Source organism: Syngnathoides biaculeatus, chromosome 10 (genome assembly GCF_019802595.1).
Source record: "Syngnathoides biaculeatus isolate LvHL_M chromosome 10, ASM1980259v1, whole genome shotgun sequence".
Classification (NCBI taxonomy): Eukaryota; Metazoa; Chordata; class Actinopteri; order Syngnathiformes; family Syngnathidae; genus Syngnathoides; species Syngnathoides biaculeatus.
The window spans coordinates 4,071,447-4,089,596 of NC_084649.1; the positions used below are offsets into that span (position 1 = coordinate 4,071,447).

Below are 18,150 nucleotides of genomic sequence, written 5' to 3' on the forward strand. Positions count from 1 at the left end.
TCCATGTGCCCTGCGATTGGCTGGCAACCAGTTCAGGTTGTACCCTGCTTCCTGCCCGATGACAGCTGGGATAGGCCCCACTACTCCCGCGAGCGATAGGCGGCTCAGAAAATGGATGGTTGGACAGCAAAACTACGAAGCCTCACATCACCTAGTGGGATGCAAGTGTAGATCAGCTCACAGCCTCACATCAACACGGAACAGATGGTACTCCGTTTGACGCCTTCGACAAAATGTGTGCGTTGTACCGTTTGCGTCACCTCTATCTAGTTGCCAGACCAATTTCAAAATGATCTGAATTTGTTAATTTGTTGCTATGTGCCTTTTAAAAAGGTTGCTGGGGCAGTCTTTGGCTCAATAAGTAACAAAGCAAGCAAACAAACAAACAAAAGAACGGCAAAAAAGCCAGGTGTTGGCTGATATATACCCCAGACTTTTTTTTTTTAAACGTTTTAAATTAAATTTAAAAATTAACTTCATTTTTGAAGTGGCCATTTCAAAATTAGAATACAATAGTACTTCAAATAATTCAGAAATTCACATCACACCAGGGAAAACAACAAAGGAAATAATGAAAATTTTAATATAACAAAAGACAAAATGTAACTCAATGAACAATAGTGTATTTGTGTCGTGTACAGTAAAATATGGAGTAGAACAGATATAAGAACTGAATTGAATTTATGGATACAGACTTTTGATGAAATAATGAGGTTAATGAAATAAAATTGTGAGTAGCGCTCTTTTTTATGCAAATAATCAAGCGCATCCCCATTGCGTCTTCTTTCTCTACCAATCACACGTCACGTAATGACGAGCAAAGTGCCTTCAAAACTTCCGGATATCAGAAAGATTAATTGAAACCACATGCCCATAATTTGTAGTATTTGATTTATTTACAGCATAACTACCCCTGCTACAAAATACCGCAGTCTGTTACAATACGGTTTCGTGTGACAACGTTCATTTTCAGTCTTGACTCTTAATGAGATATTTAAGTGTGAAAAACCTAGACCGGAAGTACTGATTCACTGTCCCTCCTAGTAAAAACTGTTTTGAGGCGCGTTAGTTCCCAGTTAGTTAGAGTTGCATCGACGGTCTTGTGGGGTTTGCGCCAGTCATGATGCTGGTCCTGGTCCGTGGCGCAGTACTGCTGGTCGGACTGGCGTTGTGCAGTTCGGACTTTGCTCCTCCCACTATCGAAGTTAACCTGGGCGATGATCCACAACTGCGATGGGTGCCGATTTTCAAAGTATTTGATGCTGACTTCCTCAAGAAAACTGCTCAAGAGATCATAGAGTAAGTATAGTAAAGTATAGAATACTTTACTTACTTTGAAATATCATCATATTTATATATATTAATAGATTTTTTTTTTTTTTGTATTTGCAATATTTTCATTCTCAATGCCCTTCAGTGCCCTGCAATCCAGAAAGTGGTTATAGAAGATTTTAATTTGTTGTGTTGCGTAGTGTACAACTGTGCCGGCCTCTAACATTGGGAGCACAATACGCAGAAGAAAGAATTACAGTACAAGATTAAAGTTATGTGTGTGTGTTTTTTTTTTTAATAAAACAAAGTGTATCTTCAAGCACAACATAATTTTGTAGAGAAAGTTGTATATTTTCATGGTAAAAAGCCAGATCTTTGAGTTATAAAAAAGGATTTTCAACTTTTAATATACTGTGTTGATCAAATAATGTTGCTCTTTTAAAAAACATATTCATTTATCAGATTGGTCCCATTTTTTCTTTGTTTTTGGAGTTTTATCTGTTTTCCCTGTTCTTTTATACATTACATCTAAATGTTTCTTATATGGCAAATGCAAACAAATAATGGTCAATCCAACTAAGATACAACATGCATTTTTTTTTATCTTGCTGTATACAAATTTTATTAGCGCATAAGTGAGTGTGGTAACCTACTACTACCCATTCTGGAGCTGAAAAAACCATACTGAAAAGACAAACAAAGCCGATAGAAAACAAAATACAAAATATACAAAATGTAATAACCCTATGTATAAATGTATCCTTTTATTTTTCTTCCATGGTGGGCTATATTCTCCTTTGGACATATTCAATAAATAATATAATAAAACGTTTAGTCATTAATCATTAGTAACATTTTGTTTTCTCTTTTCACTTTGGATGCATTCACATTTCTTCCCAAAAAAACGTCTGTACTTTCAGTTCTGCGATTCCCAAATGGTTGCACAAAGTCCTCAGACCTCTGATAAAGGCCTCAGAGGTGTTCCTTCTTCCTGAACCTTATGGCGAGGAGCTCCGTGGCATGGCTGCCCACTTCGGCATAAGCCTCTCTGATATTATAATGCTCAACTATGCCTATGAAGCAACTGCGTATGTGGTCTTTGGCATTTTACTTTCATATTATGTTCAATTGGATTTGTGACACATTTGTATCTTCACAATAGCTTGCTAAGTCAATATTCTGTGCTTGCAGATTCTGCACGAGCATTGTGGCTCAGAACAAAGATGGACACGTGTACCATGGCAGGAACCTTGACTACCCACTCTCTGTTCTGAGAAATCTTACTGTCAATGTTATCTTCCGGAAGGACGGAAAGGTACATTACGACTACTTTTGTTATCTTTTGGAGGATATCATGCAACATCATTAGGGTTATTGTACTGACCTATAACATCCATCCATTTCCTGAGCCGCTTCTCACAAGGGTCGCGGGAGTGGTGGAGCCTATCTCAGCTATCTTCAGGCAGGTTGTGGGGTACACCCTGAGCTGGTTGCCAGCCAATCCCAGGGCACAAATGCTCACAGTCACACCTATGGGCAATTTAGAGTCTTCAGTTAACCTACCATTCATGTTTTTGGGATGTGTGAGGAAACCGGAGTGCCCGGAAGGAGGGAAAACGTGTAACTCTACACAAGCAGGTTAAGGATTTGAACAGTCCTCAGAACTGTGAGGCAGATACCCTAACAAGTCTACCACCATATCGCCTGACCTATGACAATAATTTAAAAAATGATCAGTTAAGAAAATTGAATGAAGACAAAGGGAGATGCCACCTGAGCATTGGCCTTCATGTGCCAGATTTAATCTGAAATCAGTGCTTTAAAATTGATAACTAGTTTTTGACGATTGGTTGAGACCTGTTGAGCGTTCACATGAAACCTCAATGGAATCCTCTGTAGCACTATTACTTTTGCAGTCATGGTCCAGTGGAACCACTTGGATCAAAAACAATCCTATCTGTAATCCTGATGTGTTGAAAATTAGGATGATAGTGAACTCTGTATTAATTTGATGTTTGCAAATTCACCACCTTGCAGATTTGTTCGAACCATTCCTACATTATACACTGAAAAACTCACAGATTGAGTGTTTTTCTGTACACAAGCCAAAGCATATAAAAGTATTATTTTGGCAGCATCCTGTTGCATATTGGAGGAACTTTATCTTAGTGAGTCAAAGAGTTTCATTTACACAAAAATAGTGCTTTGCCACAATCTTGTCACAATAGAGCTTACTTAGTCTCTGAGTAGTGGGGGTTCTCACTGTAAATCATATGATAAAAGCGACAGTTCACCTGTGGCTAGTGGTGTGCAAGTGAATCCTCATTAAGCACTGAGTCTTCCCAAAAAATTGAAAAAAAGTTTAAAAGCGGCGCCCTGGTGGTTCAGCTGGTAAAGCGTTGGCCTCACAGTTCTGAGGTCCCGGGTTCGATCCCGGACCCACCTGTGTGGAGTTTGCATATTCTCCCCGTGCCTGTGTGGGTTTCCTCCGGGCACTCCGGTTTCCTCCCACATTCCAAAAACATGCAACATTTATTGGACACTCTAAATTCCCCCTAGGTGTGATTGTGAGTGTGGCTGTTTTTCTCATTGTGCCCTGCGATTGGCTGGCAACCAGTTCAGGGTGGACCCCGCCTCCTGCTCGTTGGCAGCTGGGATAGGCTCCAGCACTCCCCGCAAGCCTCGTGAGGATAAGCGGTGAAGAAAATGGATGAATGGAAGATTCAAAGCTTCAGGACTGACATTTGCTGGATAACTGAAGCCATAGCAACCTCTGAAGCGGACAACTGAAGCACTGGCACTGTTTCCTATGACAGCAGCAAAAGTTTGGATGATCATTTAGTTTAATCATATCACATAATGATTAAATCATCGTGACAATAAAATATGAAGAGGCTCTCCTCGACTCTAAAACACATTTCAGATTAACCCAAACAATGCATGCAAATTATATTAAATGCATGGTGGGTCAGCTGGAAAGCGTTGGGCTCACAGTTCTGAGGTCCCGAGTTCAATCCTGGCTCCGCCTGTGTGGAGTTTGCAAGTTCTCCCTGTGCCTGTGTGGGGTTTCTACGGGCACTCCGGTTTCCTCCCACATCCCAAAAACATGCAACATTAATTGGACACTCTAAATTGCCCCAAGGTGTGATTGTGAGCATGACTGTTGTCTTGTGAGGATAAGCACCCGAGGAAATGAATGGATGGATGGAGGTTTTTTGTCTTATCAAATTTTCCTTTCCAATACCTTTCCAAATTCCACCTCCCAAGTTTCATGAATCTCAAGTTTATATCCCAAAGTTGTCACTGTAAATCCAAAATAAGTCATCTTTTGTTACAAAAATGCCAAAAGTTTTCATGCAACCATGGACCATTGCAGATTTCATATATTGGAACAACCTTTGCTGGCTATGTTGGTCTGTGGACAGGACAAAGTCCATACAAGTTCACTGTTTCTGGTGATGAGCGAGGTAAGACCACACTCTCCCTACTGTCCTCGAGTTCTAAAACCTTGATGACACACGAATATTGGTTTGTGTGCGTGACCAGGCAGGAATCACTGGTCAGACCTCTGGAGGAACATCATCTCAGCTTTCCTGTTGAGGAGAAGCCCAGTCAGCTGGCTGGTGAGAGAGGTGAGATGAGGAACGAGCAGATGAGGAATCATGGGAAAATAAAGTCTGTTGAGAACACTGGTACACATTATTACCCATGGACACAGAATAAAGGAAAAACATTTTCACAAATAAGTTTCAAATAAATATGAGAGACGCCAAAAACTGGCTAGCAGAAATCAACAGAAGTGAAAAATGCACAAAGTAACTCGGGACCAAAAATAAAAAGTGGTACCACAGAACACAATAGATTTACTCCAATCTCATGTGGAGCAGTTTGGGAAGGACACATTTTTGGGATGATCATCTTTCACTTTTGCAAATTTTATTTCACAGTGTGAGCAGATAACATTTCAATGTGACATTCAATAAGAAATTCAATTCACATGAGTTTAATCAGTTAAAGAAAAGCTAAGAATAGACGTGATGCTCCTGGCATCGGAAAAATCTCCAAATAAGCCGCATCTTTGCATGAAGCTAAAGTGGTTCAAGGTTGGCAACAAGGTCGAGGCTTCATCTCAACTTTATAGTGCACTCATTCTGCGGGAATCTTAAGGAATTCTAAAAGGTGGCATTTTGTCTTTTGTGCAGACTCTAGAAAAGGCAGAAGACTTTCAAGATGCCGTCCTGCGTCTTTCCAAAATCCCGATCATCACACAAGTGTATTATATTGTAGGCGGGGCACGAGCAGGTGAAGGGGTCGTCATCAGCAGAGACCGAGCCGGCCCGGCAGATATCTGGCCGTTGGATCCACTGAGTGGCGGGTTGGAATCATGAGCTGGCCACAGTCTTCTTGTTATGGGCTGTTTGTTCATTGGGATTACACAACTTTCATTACTTTTGTTTGTTTAGATGGTACAGAGTCGAGACCAACTTTGACCACTGGCTCCCTTCCCCAGCCAAGGATCATCGAAAGTGAGCTGTTGAATAATAAAACATTTCTGGAATATGAGACGGCACAATGTACCCATGATCCGTTACATGCATAATGTTTCAGTATGTTAATACTATACGCCACTGTCTCTTTTTCCTAGAGAAGCAGCAGAAAAAGCAATGAATGCTACTGGTCAAGAGCATATCAGTATGTATGCGCTTTATCAGGCAAGTCACAACAAATTATTCAGTATTCACAGGAAACCAATTTCAGTTGGAACCATACTGAAAGATTTCATTTGTTACCTGGAATTATGTCTCTGTCTAGGTTTTGTCACCATTTCCTGTGTGTAATGGGTAAGGAGAACATCTGTTCATTCGGCTCTATCATTTTTGTGCCAAAGCCTTTCATGAAAATTCATTTAGGGCCATATTCTCCCTTTTGAGGAAGTCAGAAAAGCCTTGGAGCTGTGGATTGTGGCACACAAGGAAGGTTGGGAGCAGCTGGTCTTTTGAGTGCCAGGCACGAACCTTTTTTATTGATGGATCTCAAAACGGGCGTCTGTAATGAGAGCAGTATTTTGACCCCAAAATCTTTTGTGTGTATTTATTTCAAACAAATGTGAGTTCATCTGAGATGTCACACTGTGACGACCCCGAACGGGACAAGCCGAAAGGAAAAGAAGAAGAAGAAAATGTATTTCATACAGGCGGCACGGTCAAGGAGTTATAAAGCATTGGCCTCACAGTTCTGAGGACTGGGGTTCAAACCCTGCCCCTGCCTATGTGGACTTTTCATGTACTCCTCGTGCCTGCGTGGGTTTTCCCCGGGCACTCCTGGTGCCTCCCACATCCCAAAAACAAGCATTAATTTGAGACTCCAAATTGCCCCTAGGTGTGATTGTGAGTGCAGCTGTCTCGATGTGCCCTGCGTTTGGCTGGGACCAGTTCAAGGTATACCCTGCCTCCTGCACGATGACAGGTGGGATAGGCTCCAAGAGTCCCGCAACCCTCATGAGGATAAGCTGCTCTTAAAATGGATGGATGGATGGATGGATGATTGCGAACAGAATCAAAAAGCATACACTCCTACAAAGTGTCATGGGCCAGTAGGCACGTCAGCACTGCACGTCTCACTGGCAATGGTTAACTTTTGTATCTGCTATGAACATTTAAAGTATGACATCCATATATTTCCACTGACTTTCTCTGACATTCACCTGGCTCAGAAAGACGCAATTCTTCATGATTGACAGCAAACCTCAGAATTGACTGGGTTACGCCTCTCGGATATTTCAGAAGTGATTTAAAAAAATGTGCATATTACAGGCAGTGGTTTCAAGGAAGATGGGGGGCACGGATTGATTCAGCCCCCTCCCTACTTGACAATTTTTCATTTAACCCCCGGTTTACAATTTTCAGTACTATAACCTGTACAACCTTGTACAAGCTATTCCTTTTCCCTCTTAAGATTACTTAGTTATACATAAAACAATTGTTTTAGGGATAGTAGAAGAGTTCTTAGCACGTTTGCATCACAGTTTTGAGGTTGGGTGTTTGAATCTGGGCTTCTTCTTCTTCTTCTTTTCCTTTCGGCTTGTCCCGTTAGGGGTCGCCACAGCGTGTCATCTTTTGCCATCTTAGCCTATCTCCTGCATCTTCCTCTCTAACCCCAACTGCCCTCATGTCTTCCCTCACCACATCCATAAACCTTCTCTTTGGTCTCCCTCTCGCTCATTTGCCTGGGAGCTCCATCCTCAGCATCCTTCTACCAATATACTCACTCTCTCGCCTCTGAACATGTCCAAACCATCGAAGTCTGCTCTCTCGAATCTTGTCTCCAAAACATCCAACTTTGGCTGTCCCTCTAATGAGCTCATTTCTAATCCTATCCAACCTGGTCACTCCGAGCAAGAACCTCAACATCTTCAATTCTGCCACCGCCAGTTCTGCTTCCTGTTGTTTCTTCAGTGCCACCGTCTCTAATCCGTACATCTGCATATCACAATATCATCTGTGAACATCATGGTCCAAGGGGATTCCAGTCTAACCTCATCTATCAGCCTATCCATTACCACTGCAAACAGCAAGGGGCTCAGAGCTGATCCCTGATGCAGTCCCACCTCCACCTTAAATTCTTCTGACCTCACCATGGTTCTGCTGCCATTATACATGTCCTGTACTATTCTAACATATTTCTCCGCCACACCAGACTTACGCATGCAGTACCACAGTTCCTCTCTTGGTACTCTGTCATAGGCTTTCTCTAGATACACAAAGACACAATGTTGCTCCTTCTGACCTTCTCTGTACTTTTCCACTAGCATCCTCAAGGCAAATAATGCATCTGTGGTACTCTTTCCAGGCATGAAACCATACTGTTGCTTTCAGATACTTACGTCTGTCCTGAGTCTAGCCTCCACTACTCTTTCCCATAACTTCATTGTGTGGCTCATCAACGTTATTCCTCTATAGTTCCCACAGCTCTGAACATCCCCTTTGTTCTTAAAAATGGGAACTAGAACACTTTTCCTCCATTCTTCAGGCATCTTTTCGCCCGCTAGTATTCTGTTGAATAAGTTGGTCAAAAAATCCACAGCCATCTCTCCAAATTGCTTCCATACCTCGACCGGTATGTCATCAGGACCAACAGCCTTTCCATTTTTCATCCTTTGTAGTGCCTTTCTGACTTCCCCCTTAGTAATCATTGCCACTTCCTGGTCCTTCACACTTGCCTCTTCAACTCTTCCTTCATTTTCTTAATTCATCAACTTCTCAAAGTATTTTTTCCATCTATTTAGCACACTACTGGCACCAGTCAAGACATTTCCATCTCTATCCTTAATCACCCTTACCTGCTGCACATCCTTCCCATCTCTATCCCTCAGTCTGGCCAACCTGTAGAGATCCTTTTCTCCTTCTTTCGTGTCCAACCTGGTGTACGTCTTCATATGCCTCTTGTTTAGCCTTTGCCACCTCTACCTTTGCCCTACGTCGCATCTCGACGTACTCCTTTCGCCTCTCCTCAGTCCTCTCAGTATCCCACTTCTTCTTCGCTAATCTCTTTCCTTGTATGACTCCCTTTATTTTGGGGTTCCACCACCAAGTCTCCTTCTCCCCTTTCCTACCAGATGACACACCAAGTACTCTCCTGCCTGTCTCTCTGATCACCTTGGCTGTCGTCGTCCAGTCTTCCGGGAGCTTCGGTTGTCCATCGAGAGCCTGTCTCACATCTTTCCGGAAGGCCGCACAACATTCTTCCTTTCTCAGCTTCCACCACATGGTTCTCTGCTCTACTTTTGTCTTCTTAATCTTCCTACCCACCACCAGAGTCATCCTACACACTACCATCCTATGCTGTCGAGCTACACTCTCCCCTACCACTACTTTACAGTCAGTAACCTCCTTCAGATTACATCGTCTGCACAAAATATAATCTACCTGCGTGGTTCAACCTCCGCTCTTGTAGGTCACTATATGTTCCTCCCTCTTCTGGAAATAAGTGTTCACTACAGCCATCTCCATCCTTTTTGCAAAGTCCACCACCATCTGTCCCTCAAAGTTCCTTTCCTGGATGCCGTACTTACCCATCACTTCTTCATCGCCCCTGTTTCCTTTACCAATATGTCCATTACAATCTGCACCAATCACAACTCTCTCGCTGTCTGGGATGCTTAGAACTACTTCATCTAGTTCCTTCCAGAATTTCTCTTTCAACTCTAGGTCACATCCTACCTGTGGGGCATAGCCGCTAACCACATTATACATAACACCCTCAATTTCAAATTTTAGTCTCATCACTTGATCTGATACGCTTTTCACGTCCAAGACATTCTTAGCCAGCTCTTCCTCTAAAATAACCCCTACTCCATTTCTCTTCCCATCTACTCTGTGGTAGAATAATTTAAACTCTGCTCCCAAACTTCTAGTCTTACTACCTTTCCACCTGCTCTCTTGGATGCACAGAATATCATCCTTTCTCCTAATCATCATGCCAACCAACTCCTGAGCTTTTCCTGTCATAGTCTCAACATTCAAAGTCCCTACACTCAGTTGTAGGCTCTGTGCATTCCTCTTTTTCTTCTGACGATGGATCCTGTTTCCTCCTCTTCTTTGTCTTCGACCCATTCCAAGATCATGCATGTAGGTAAATTGAAGACTCTAAAATTGTCCCTTGGTCTCAATGCGAGTGTGAACGTTGTTGTTTTTTGGCCTAAATGGCCCTGGTCATTGGCTGGCAACCAGTCCATGGTGTACACCACCTCTTGCCCTAAATTAGCTGAAAAAGACTCCAGCACGGCCACAACCCGAATGAGGATAAGCGGTCTAGAAAATGGATAGATGCACGATTCCCTTTTTATTTGTTGCCTTGTCCTGCTTCTGAACAAATTGATTGTTTTTTGAAAATACAGTCCACCGAATGCAATAACGGCCAGTCAGTGGGAAGATGTCTCTAAGTGTAATGAAACAGGATTTTAAACTGATCCTTTACTTCTTGCATAAAATGTTTTTTTGTTTGTAAAGTTCAATATTTATTTACTTTCACTGTCTGCTCTTTCAATCATTTTGCAGGTTTACAATCTATACAACAATTATGAGCGCAGCAACCCCAAAGAAGTATATCACACTTGTCAGGCCACCGGTATGTGCGATAATGCGATGTGTGATTTTTTTTTTTTTTTAACTGCTTTTCTGCATGTCGTTCAGTTCTTTTTATCATATAATACAGAGGGATGAAGTATAATTCACTAAACCAAACCTTCCCTTTTAATCTCTTTCAAGGACTGCCGCATAACTCACTGACCTGAAGTGCTTCCAGTGGTCCTAGAAATGGAACTGCGATTTACCCTCAGTGAAACTGATAAGCATTTTGTTTTTTTAAAGAAAGTTAATGCAAGTTTAACAAGAAAATGTCTACTCTGTGATCATCTGCTGCACATAGTAACAGTTTTTTGACAACAGTTTTATGACTCACCAAATCTGACCTATTACAAATTATGTGGAACTACAAGTGAAAGAGCTTCTTCCTAGTAGTGTGCTATTGTGTTATATGCATTTTAATTAAAATTTATCAAAATTCTGAAGTTAAAATTTGTTGAAATAGTCCTGGATGTTTTTGGCAGGCGGCAGGCAGTGAACTGAACAGGGAGCTTGGTGGCAGGAATAATATGGGTCAGGAACATGGGAGCACTTAAGAACAATGAGACACAAGAGTTTTCTGAGGACGCGGGTTCAATCCAGCCAAAAATATATAGCGGCACTTCCACATCCCAAAAACGTGCATTAATTGGAGACTCTAAATTGCCCCCAAATGTGATTGTGAGCATGACTGTTGTCTGTCTCCATGTGCCTTGTGATTGACTGGCAACCAATTCAGGGTGTACCGCGCCTTTTGCCCATTGCCAGTTGGTATAGGCTCCACCACTCCCGTGACCCTTGTGAGGATGAGCAGCTAGGAAAATGGATGGTATTCAGTAAGAAACATGAAATTGGTTAGATTTCTGTTCGCGGCCCACACAAAATGGTGTGGAAGGCTGGATGTTGTCCCGGGTCTTGAGTTTGACACCTAATCCACAAAAGGTTTAATTGAAACATCTGTGCTCTCCTGGTTTTCCAAAAATATTTAATGACTCAGACCATTATTCTATTTGGCTAGTCTATATGAGACGAACAAAAAAAAACAGCTATCAAAAGCATTTTCGAAGAAAAAAAAATACTAGTTTTGTATTTGTATCAAACATTTTTTTTAAATCAACTCCTGTTAAACCAAGTGAACAATTGAGTAAGTGAGCAGGACTATGTGAAAGGCTTTCACTGACTTTTCCACCCAAGCAAATCGTCAATTATTGTCTTGAAGCATACTACAGCACACACAATTAATAATGTAAACAATCTAATAACAAAGAAAAAAACTTTTGTCACATATGAATGAACGAACTTTTTGGAGTAAATGCCATAACAGCCTCCTATGATATCCATACTTTGCATTCGCTATAAAATATCCATTGTCCAACAGTCATCAGACAGAACATTGCCAAACGCTTGACGAAACTGAGGATATGAGCGGTAAGTGGAAGGTAACTCAAGAACTGATCCACATATGTGAGCTACAAGTCTCCGACTTAAACCACAGAGTCTATTAAAAGTTATTTAAATATTTTACTTGCACAGCACAGTGGCAAAAACGGAAGGAGATCTTGGGTTTTCTCTAGTCTGATACTTTGTTTGTTGGGTTCCTGGATTCATAAAGCTCCATAATGTTGTCTTTGGTTATCAGTGTTTGCACAGAATTGTCAATGCTGCAATGAAAACGGTCAATTCTGAACTTTGGCTCTTGAAGAAGTGCTTTGTGTGCTATTTTTATAGTGGCAATTTGTAGGTGGTCTTGAGAGGTTAGGTCTCTCAACGAGAAGATTTCTAGAAGGTCTTCTTGAACAGTTTTGTCAATGTTTGCTTGAAGTGGATTTCCAAGTAATGCTCCCTCATTCTCTGAAAGAAATCTGGCAGATGAGAGTTCGTGGTCCACAGACCACGCCCCCCCATTTCAGTCTGTCTGGTGGCCGTCCAGGCCACCCAAAGCGAGGCGTCCGGCCGAGCAGGTTAGGAGGTTGGCCTTGACGCAAAGCACCAAAGTCCTCATGGGTCGGCTTGGGTGGACGTCCTCGAGGAGGAACCCAAAGGCAAAGCAGGAACCAGACGGGGACAGGGGACGGCTCTGGATGAAGACCTCCAAGGACGTGGTTGTGGGCCAGTGAGTGCCGCGGTTCGGTCGACGCTGAGACGTGGACGTAAGACAGCCTTGGATAGGTTGCCGGTGAGGTGTAGTCGTCCGGCGGCCGAGGACCGATCGCCTCAGAAGCGTGGTCATGAGGCAGCCGTATAACTGTCCCCATTGAGACGTTGTCATCATGCAGCCGAGGATCGGTTGCCATCGAGGTGTCGTCATCCGGCCATCAGGAAACGGTCGCTGCCGAAACAGTAGCAGATGGCGGCCAGGAATCAGTCTCCATCGAGACGTGGTCACCAAGTGGCCGTGAATCGGTCACCACCAAAACAGGAGTGGAAGGCGGCCGGGAATCGATCGCCATTGAGACGTGGACATCAGGTAGACAAGGATTCGTTGCCATCGAGGTGTGGTCATGAGGTGGCCGGGAACCGGTTGCCATTGAGGTATTATCATCAAGCGGCCGGGGATCGGTCACCGCCAAGGCTTGGTTGTGAGGCAGCCAGCACAGGAACGTGAGGTGGCCGTGGACGAGTTGCCGGAGGCACAAGAACGTGAGGCGGCCATGAAGTCGGCATCCCCCCTGAGACGGGTAGCCATGGAGGGGTCGTCGACGAGTCGTGAATGTGGTCATCAGGTGGCCGAGGATCGGTCGCCGACGCGGAGTGAACGTGGTCATCAGGCAGCCAAGGATTGTGTCAGGTTTAATCAGCCTAGGACATTTAAAGTAAAATTATCAAGGAAGGAAGACAAGAGGAACTTCTGGCTCGCAAGGAGAACGTGGGATGTCTCTTTCACAAATCTCCAACGCGTTCTAATCACATCTCTATGTCTCCACTTTTTTATTCCTTAGTGTGGTCCGCATCACACCAAAGCAAATGTGACAAACAAAGCAACCGTGACAAAAATAGTCCATGTGAGTATTTGCGATGTCTTCACCATCCTCTTGAGATTGTCAGTTTTTATGTTGTCTTCTGCATCACTGTCTGGTGTTTCCACCGCACCCAATGTAACTTGATTGTATCACATTTGTTTAAGTATATCATAGCAAAGGTTCCATGGCACCCAATGGGCCTCTCGGTTGCATCACACAAGCAATGAAGCATTAAAAACCAAGAAGGAAAATATGAGATAACTTTATATCCAATTAATCCAACATTTCCCTCCTGTTTATCTAAAATTTGAGTAAATTCTCACATCACCCAAAATAGACACAGATCTTCGACTACTTTGATACACTCAAAGAAAAAATGGTTGTTTATGCATCGTCATAACAGCCGGGATCTGGAAACAGATCAGGCAAGTCAGCCAGAATACTCCCTCATGGTTTGTCCCGAGCAAAGGATAGGAAAGGATCTATCCCATTTTGTTCTCCATGGCTGAGATTGCTGTGGCAATTATTCAGTTTAGGCAAGAGCGCAGACAGAGAATACAGCCACAACCACACAAAGTCAAAATAGCTGCGAAAACCACAATGGAATTAAAATAGATGAGATGAGTGCTTTGTATTTGCCGAACACACTCATCCATTTGTCCTACATGGATGTGTCAACACCAGAGTGCTCATTCACCTTACCGTCAAGGACGGTAAGGCCTTCTATAGCCTTGGTCAGACTACCGTCAGCAGCCACACGGTTCAGGATGAAGGTGCATCGCTCCCCAAAGAGAGCGCAGACACCACCTTTTTCAGCCAGGAGCATCTCCATGGCTATTTGGTTTTGAAATGGCATTAATTAAGTGGCTGTGAGTTATTCATGCACAGCCTCAAAAACACTTTTGAATCCAATTTCCCAATTTTGACATTGTGGTGGATGTAGTTTATTCTCTCCACGTTCATGTTGGTTGCACGCCACCAACACAGGAAAGATTCAAATCCAGCTGCCACTTGGTCAGTTAATTTACACTCACTTGGAACACCACGGGAACACCAATGCGCAGATGTTGGATCGTTTTATCCTTGGCATTCAGCTGCTCTCTTCTACCCTATTGTTCAAATGAAATTGCCTGTACAGTAGAAGTTGATTCAATAATAGACATGGGATGAATAAAGCAAAATAATGTTACATTCTTGGACAATTTATTAAAAAGCCTGTTATCTCCACACCACTACCTGATGTTACCATGTGACAATGGCTTCAATGAATTCTCAATCACCAAAATGATTTTACACATCATTGCTGATAAAATTTCCCAATTTGTTTTCAGTTCCCGGCAAATGGACGCAAGTGAAATACCCAGTGAGAATCAGAAAAGGATGGTTTTCATTTTTCAAAGTCAATGGATACACAGAATCCCAATTTTTACATTCATTATCAGATACTGATTTACTCATTAATTCCAAGGTGCAATTATCTGGTAATAGCGCTGGTATAATCTGTAAAAGTGGTCTGGGACCCATGCAAACGACGCAATCTTTTGATAAAGCTGTTGCTGGTTGTTCCACCATAAGAAGCCAATTATTATTCTGTCCCAAAATGGCTGTTGTTTCATGAAACCACTCATCAACCTTTAGCTTTTGGATCACCTTTACCTTTTCCAATGTTGCTCTCGGAGAAAGGGTGCCAGCTGCTACCTCTGTACTTTTCGCAAAGCATCAAAGTGAAGTGTGGATTACCGGAGATGTAGACTCAGAGGAAACAGCCCCGACATGGATTTGCTCTTTCATTATGTTCACCAGTCACCAAAGTGTCCCAACTCGTGTGCATCAGATTATTCATCATATACCACTTCATTTGCCACTGCTCCTTGTTCCCCTATCAGTCGGACTTGACCATGGGATTATTATAAATAAAAAATTGGATCATCATCACATGCATGAGAACCCAATTGTGGCTCATTTAGGTTTTGGATTGCCATAGGTTTTTCGTGCATGGCATGACAACATTATGACACCCCGCAGATATCTCAAAATTAGGAAGAATGTTACGATGGTTACGACCACTCCACAGCATCCCATTTTGGGACCTAACCACTTTAGAGTTGGTATTTCATCTAGGTATCCCTATAGGTTTGGTGTCTTTAAACTTCTTCACTGGCCGTCAGCTATTTTGAGATACTATAAATCTCCACCCAGCTTGTTAAAAAGTCTTTAGCTCACCTCCCCAATCAGATCCTAGACTGAAATTACCTTTCTGGAATGTGCCAAATGAATCCAAGTCAACCTAATTTTTACAGCTGTGAGTGTTCAGCAAAACCCGAAATGGATATTCCCACTTAGGCAAATACTGGTGGTTCCTTTTGCTCCTCACCAGGATCCAGTCTCCTGGTTCCACCAATGTAATATCCCGCTGATGCCGATAAGTCGGGATGCTCTGTTGGAAAGAGTTCTACCCATTTTGAGAATGCATCTATTATGACCAAGCAATACCTGTTTTCATATTGTGTCAGGTAAATTCAATTTGACATTCGTTAAATACCAGGCAATAAGGAGAGAAGACCTGTTTTCTATTGCTTGAACTCAAAGAGAACGAAGATGAGTCAGGTACAATTCTTGAATGTTCTAAAGCAATCTTCCTTGAAACCGGTCTTTTTGTTAAGATTTTGGAGGTCCCTATCAACGGTGACAAATCTAAAGGGTGGGGCGAGCAAAAACGTGTTTGTGTGACTATGTGTCTGCATGTTGTTGGAAAGTTACGATATGTAAACTAACAAATATGTACGATGATGACATATGTGCTGAGCAAAGCGTTCTTTGCAAGCAGAAGCATTCTCTTCATTGTAGCAAATGTGTGATAAACATACATTTTGATTAATAAGTCTCACTTTGGTTTAATTCAATAAAGTTCATGTGGACAATTTGGAGAATGTTTATTTTAATTTTTGTAATTTTTTTGTGAGTATAATATTAATGTTACCTGTCCTCCCATTATCCCTCCTGTTGAGACATGCATTAGCTCATGGCTAAATTTAGACAAGGTAATTTGGTACAACTGGTTTATTGTTTGGTCATACACTTATTGTCATACATACTCATATTGTTGTTTTTTAGTAATGACTCTTTTTTTCCCATCCTGTTCCATTTTTGGACTCTTTTGCTTAATTTCCCGTAATATATTCCATTCTAGATTTGTAGTTGTAGCAACATCATAATTTGAGGTTTTTTTTCTTTTCCCAATGCAGCTTCCTTTATTATTTTATCAGCAAAGCATTTCCCAATGAAATCATATTTTTGTTTGATGTCTGTGTGACACATTTGGATACAGCAACAGTTTCATTTAGTAATTGAACTAACAATTTTGCATACATTGCCTGTGGTTGAAATTATCTTTTTTTTTCAGTATTGTGCAAAAATATGAACCATTGTGAATGCATATTGGTTGTCTGTATAAATTGTTAAATTTTTCTTTCATTAGTTTACATGCCTCAGTTAGTGTTAGTTCTACTGTTTTTGCAGAAAAGGCAGCATATTCTGATTCGGTTTTCTCAAATATTAACACAACATTCCCGATTGATAATGGCTGGTCTTTCATGTCACATCTGCTTTATTTATTTACATTTTTTTCTTTCTTTCCCAATTTTTGACAATCATGTTTTGTTCCATCTCCCGGAAATGGCAACATTTGCTGGATTAAGAGTTATACATCTTTCTATTTTGATAGAAATGTCATGTTTAGCAGAAGGTGGAACAAAACAGTTAATGCACTTATTTCTATGAAATCACAAAGTGACCTTTGAAAGTCATAATCTTATCACAATTTGGCAAAATCAAGACCGTGCTTGTCACGAATGCTTGCTTTATGTTGCAAAATGCTTTTTTTGCTTCAGCGCTCCATTTCAACAATGATGTCATTTTTAAGTCTTCCTTATTGCATCATTTTGTGTAATGGAGCTGTTAATTTGGCTAATTTGGTACCCAAATTCAGCATTAATTTGTCTGTCCCAAAAATGACAAGTTGACTTTACTTTAGAGTAAAATGTTTAACCTGTTATTGGCAAATTTGGAGCTTCTTTTTGCTTTGTGCCCATCATCAGCCAGATGCTTTAAAAGAGCCACTGTCTTTCACATTCCCTAATTAGGGGAAACTATCGGTACATCATTTAGATAACCCATGGAGTTGAAATTTTGACTCCAAATGTAAATGCAAACCAAATTTGGCATTCTTTACCCAATGGGGTTGAGAAAAATGCATTACTTATCTCTATTTTGGTGAATATTATTGCATTGGGTCTGAAGGAATTAAAGTGTCAGGGTCAGGCATGCAAGGTAGTCTTATTTCGCATGTCCTGAGGTGCAGTCGGCACACTCCCCTTATAAGTTTTGTCCAAGTCCAGTCTGTCTCAGTTGGTCATTATTTTATGTCATGTCATATTGTGAAAAAGGCACTCGGGGTAGAGAGGAGCGTACACTCACCTCTCTGTTCTTAATTTTCAACTTTCCTTTGTTGTCCTGATGTCAGTCCCATCTTGTCATCATTTCTTCTATGAAACATCATTTAATTTTCTTTCTCTCAACTTTCTCATCTCTATCTCATGCTATTTTCATCCAATACTCTATACATCTCTTTATGACTACTTATTATGATTACTTATTTTATGATATACTTTTGCAAGGTCGCTATTTTTTGGCTATTTAACTAACCTGTGAAATTGTGTTTGATATCCATTTATTAATATTATTAATTTTGTGTTGGATTTAATTTGTCGGACATATTTCGAATTTTTACACTGCAG

The 18,150-nt window shown here is 41.5% G+C and overlaps 1 protein-coding gene across 2 annotated transcripts; it reads left to right on the forward strand.

The window, feature by feature from the left end:
• The first annotated feature begins 1,025 nt into the window (after positions 1 to 1,025).
• LOC133507722 (N-acylethanolamine-hydrolyzing acid amidase-like) lies at positions 1,026 to 10,831 on the forward strand. Of its 2 annotated transcripts, XM_061833066.1 has the most exons (11): positions 1,027 to 1,299; positions 2,193 to 2,360; positions 2,464 to 2,587; positions 4,649 to 4,739; positions 4,819 to 4,904; positions 5,475 to 5,647; positions 5,736 to 5,798; positions 5,918 to 5,984; positions 6,085 to 6,113; positions 10,329 to 10,398; positions 10,539 to 10,816. In XM_061833066.1, exons 1-11 carry the CDS (start codon positions 1,121 to 1,123, stop codon positions 10,557 to 10,559), a joined length of 1,071 nt encoding a protein of 356 aa, XP_061689050.1. In that variant the 5' UTR covers positions 1,027 to 1,120; the 3' UTR covers positions 10,560 to 10,816. The 2 variants fall into 2 exon arrangements, with proteins under 2 accessions (XP_061689051.1, XP_061689050.1); XM_061833067.1 differs by lacking the exon at positions 6,085 to 6,113 and having other exon boundaries at positions 1,026 to 1,299; positions 10,539 to 10,831.
• Positions 10,832 to 18,150: the final 7,319 nt, after the last annotated feature.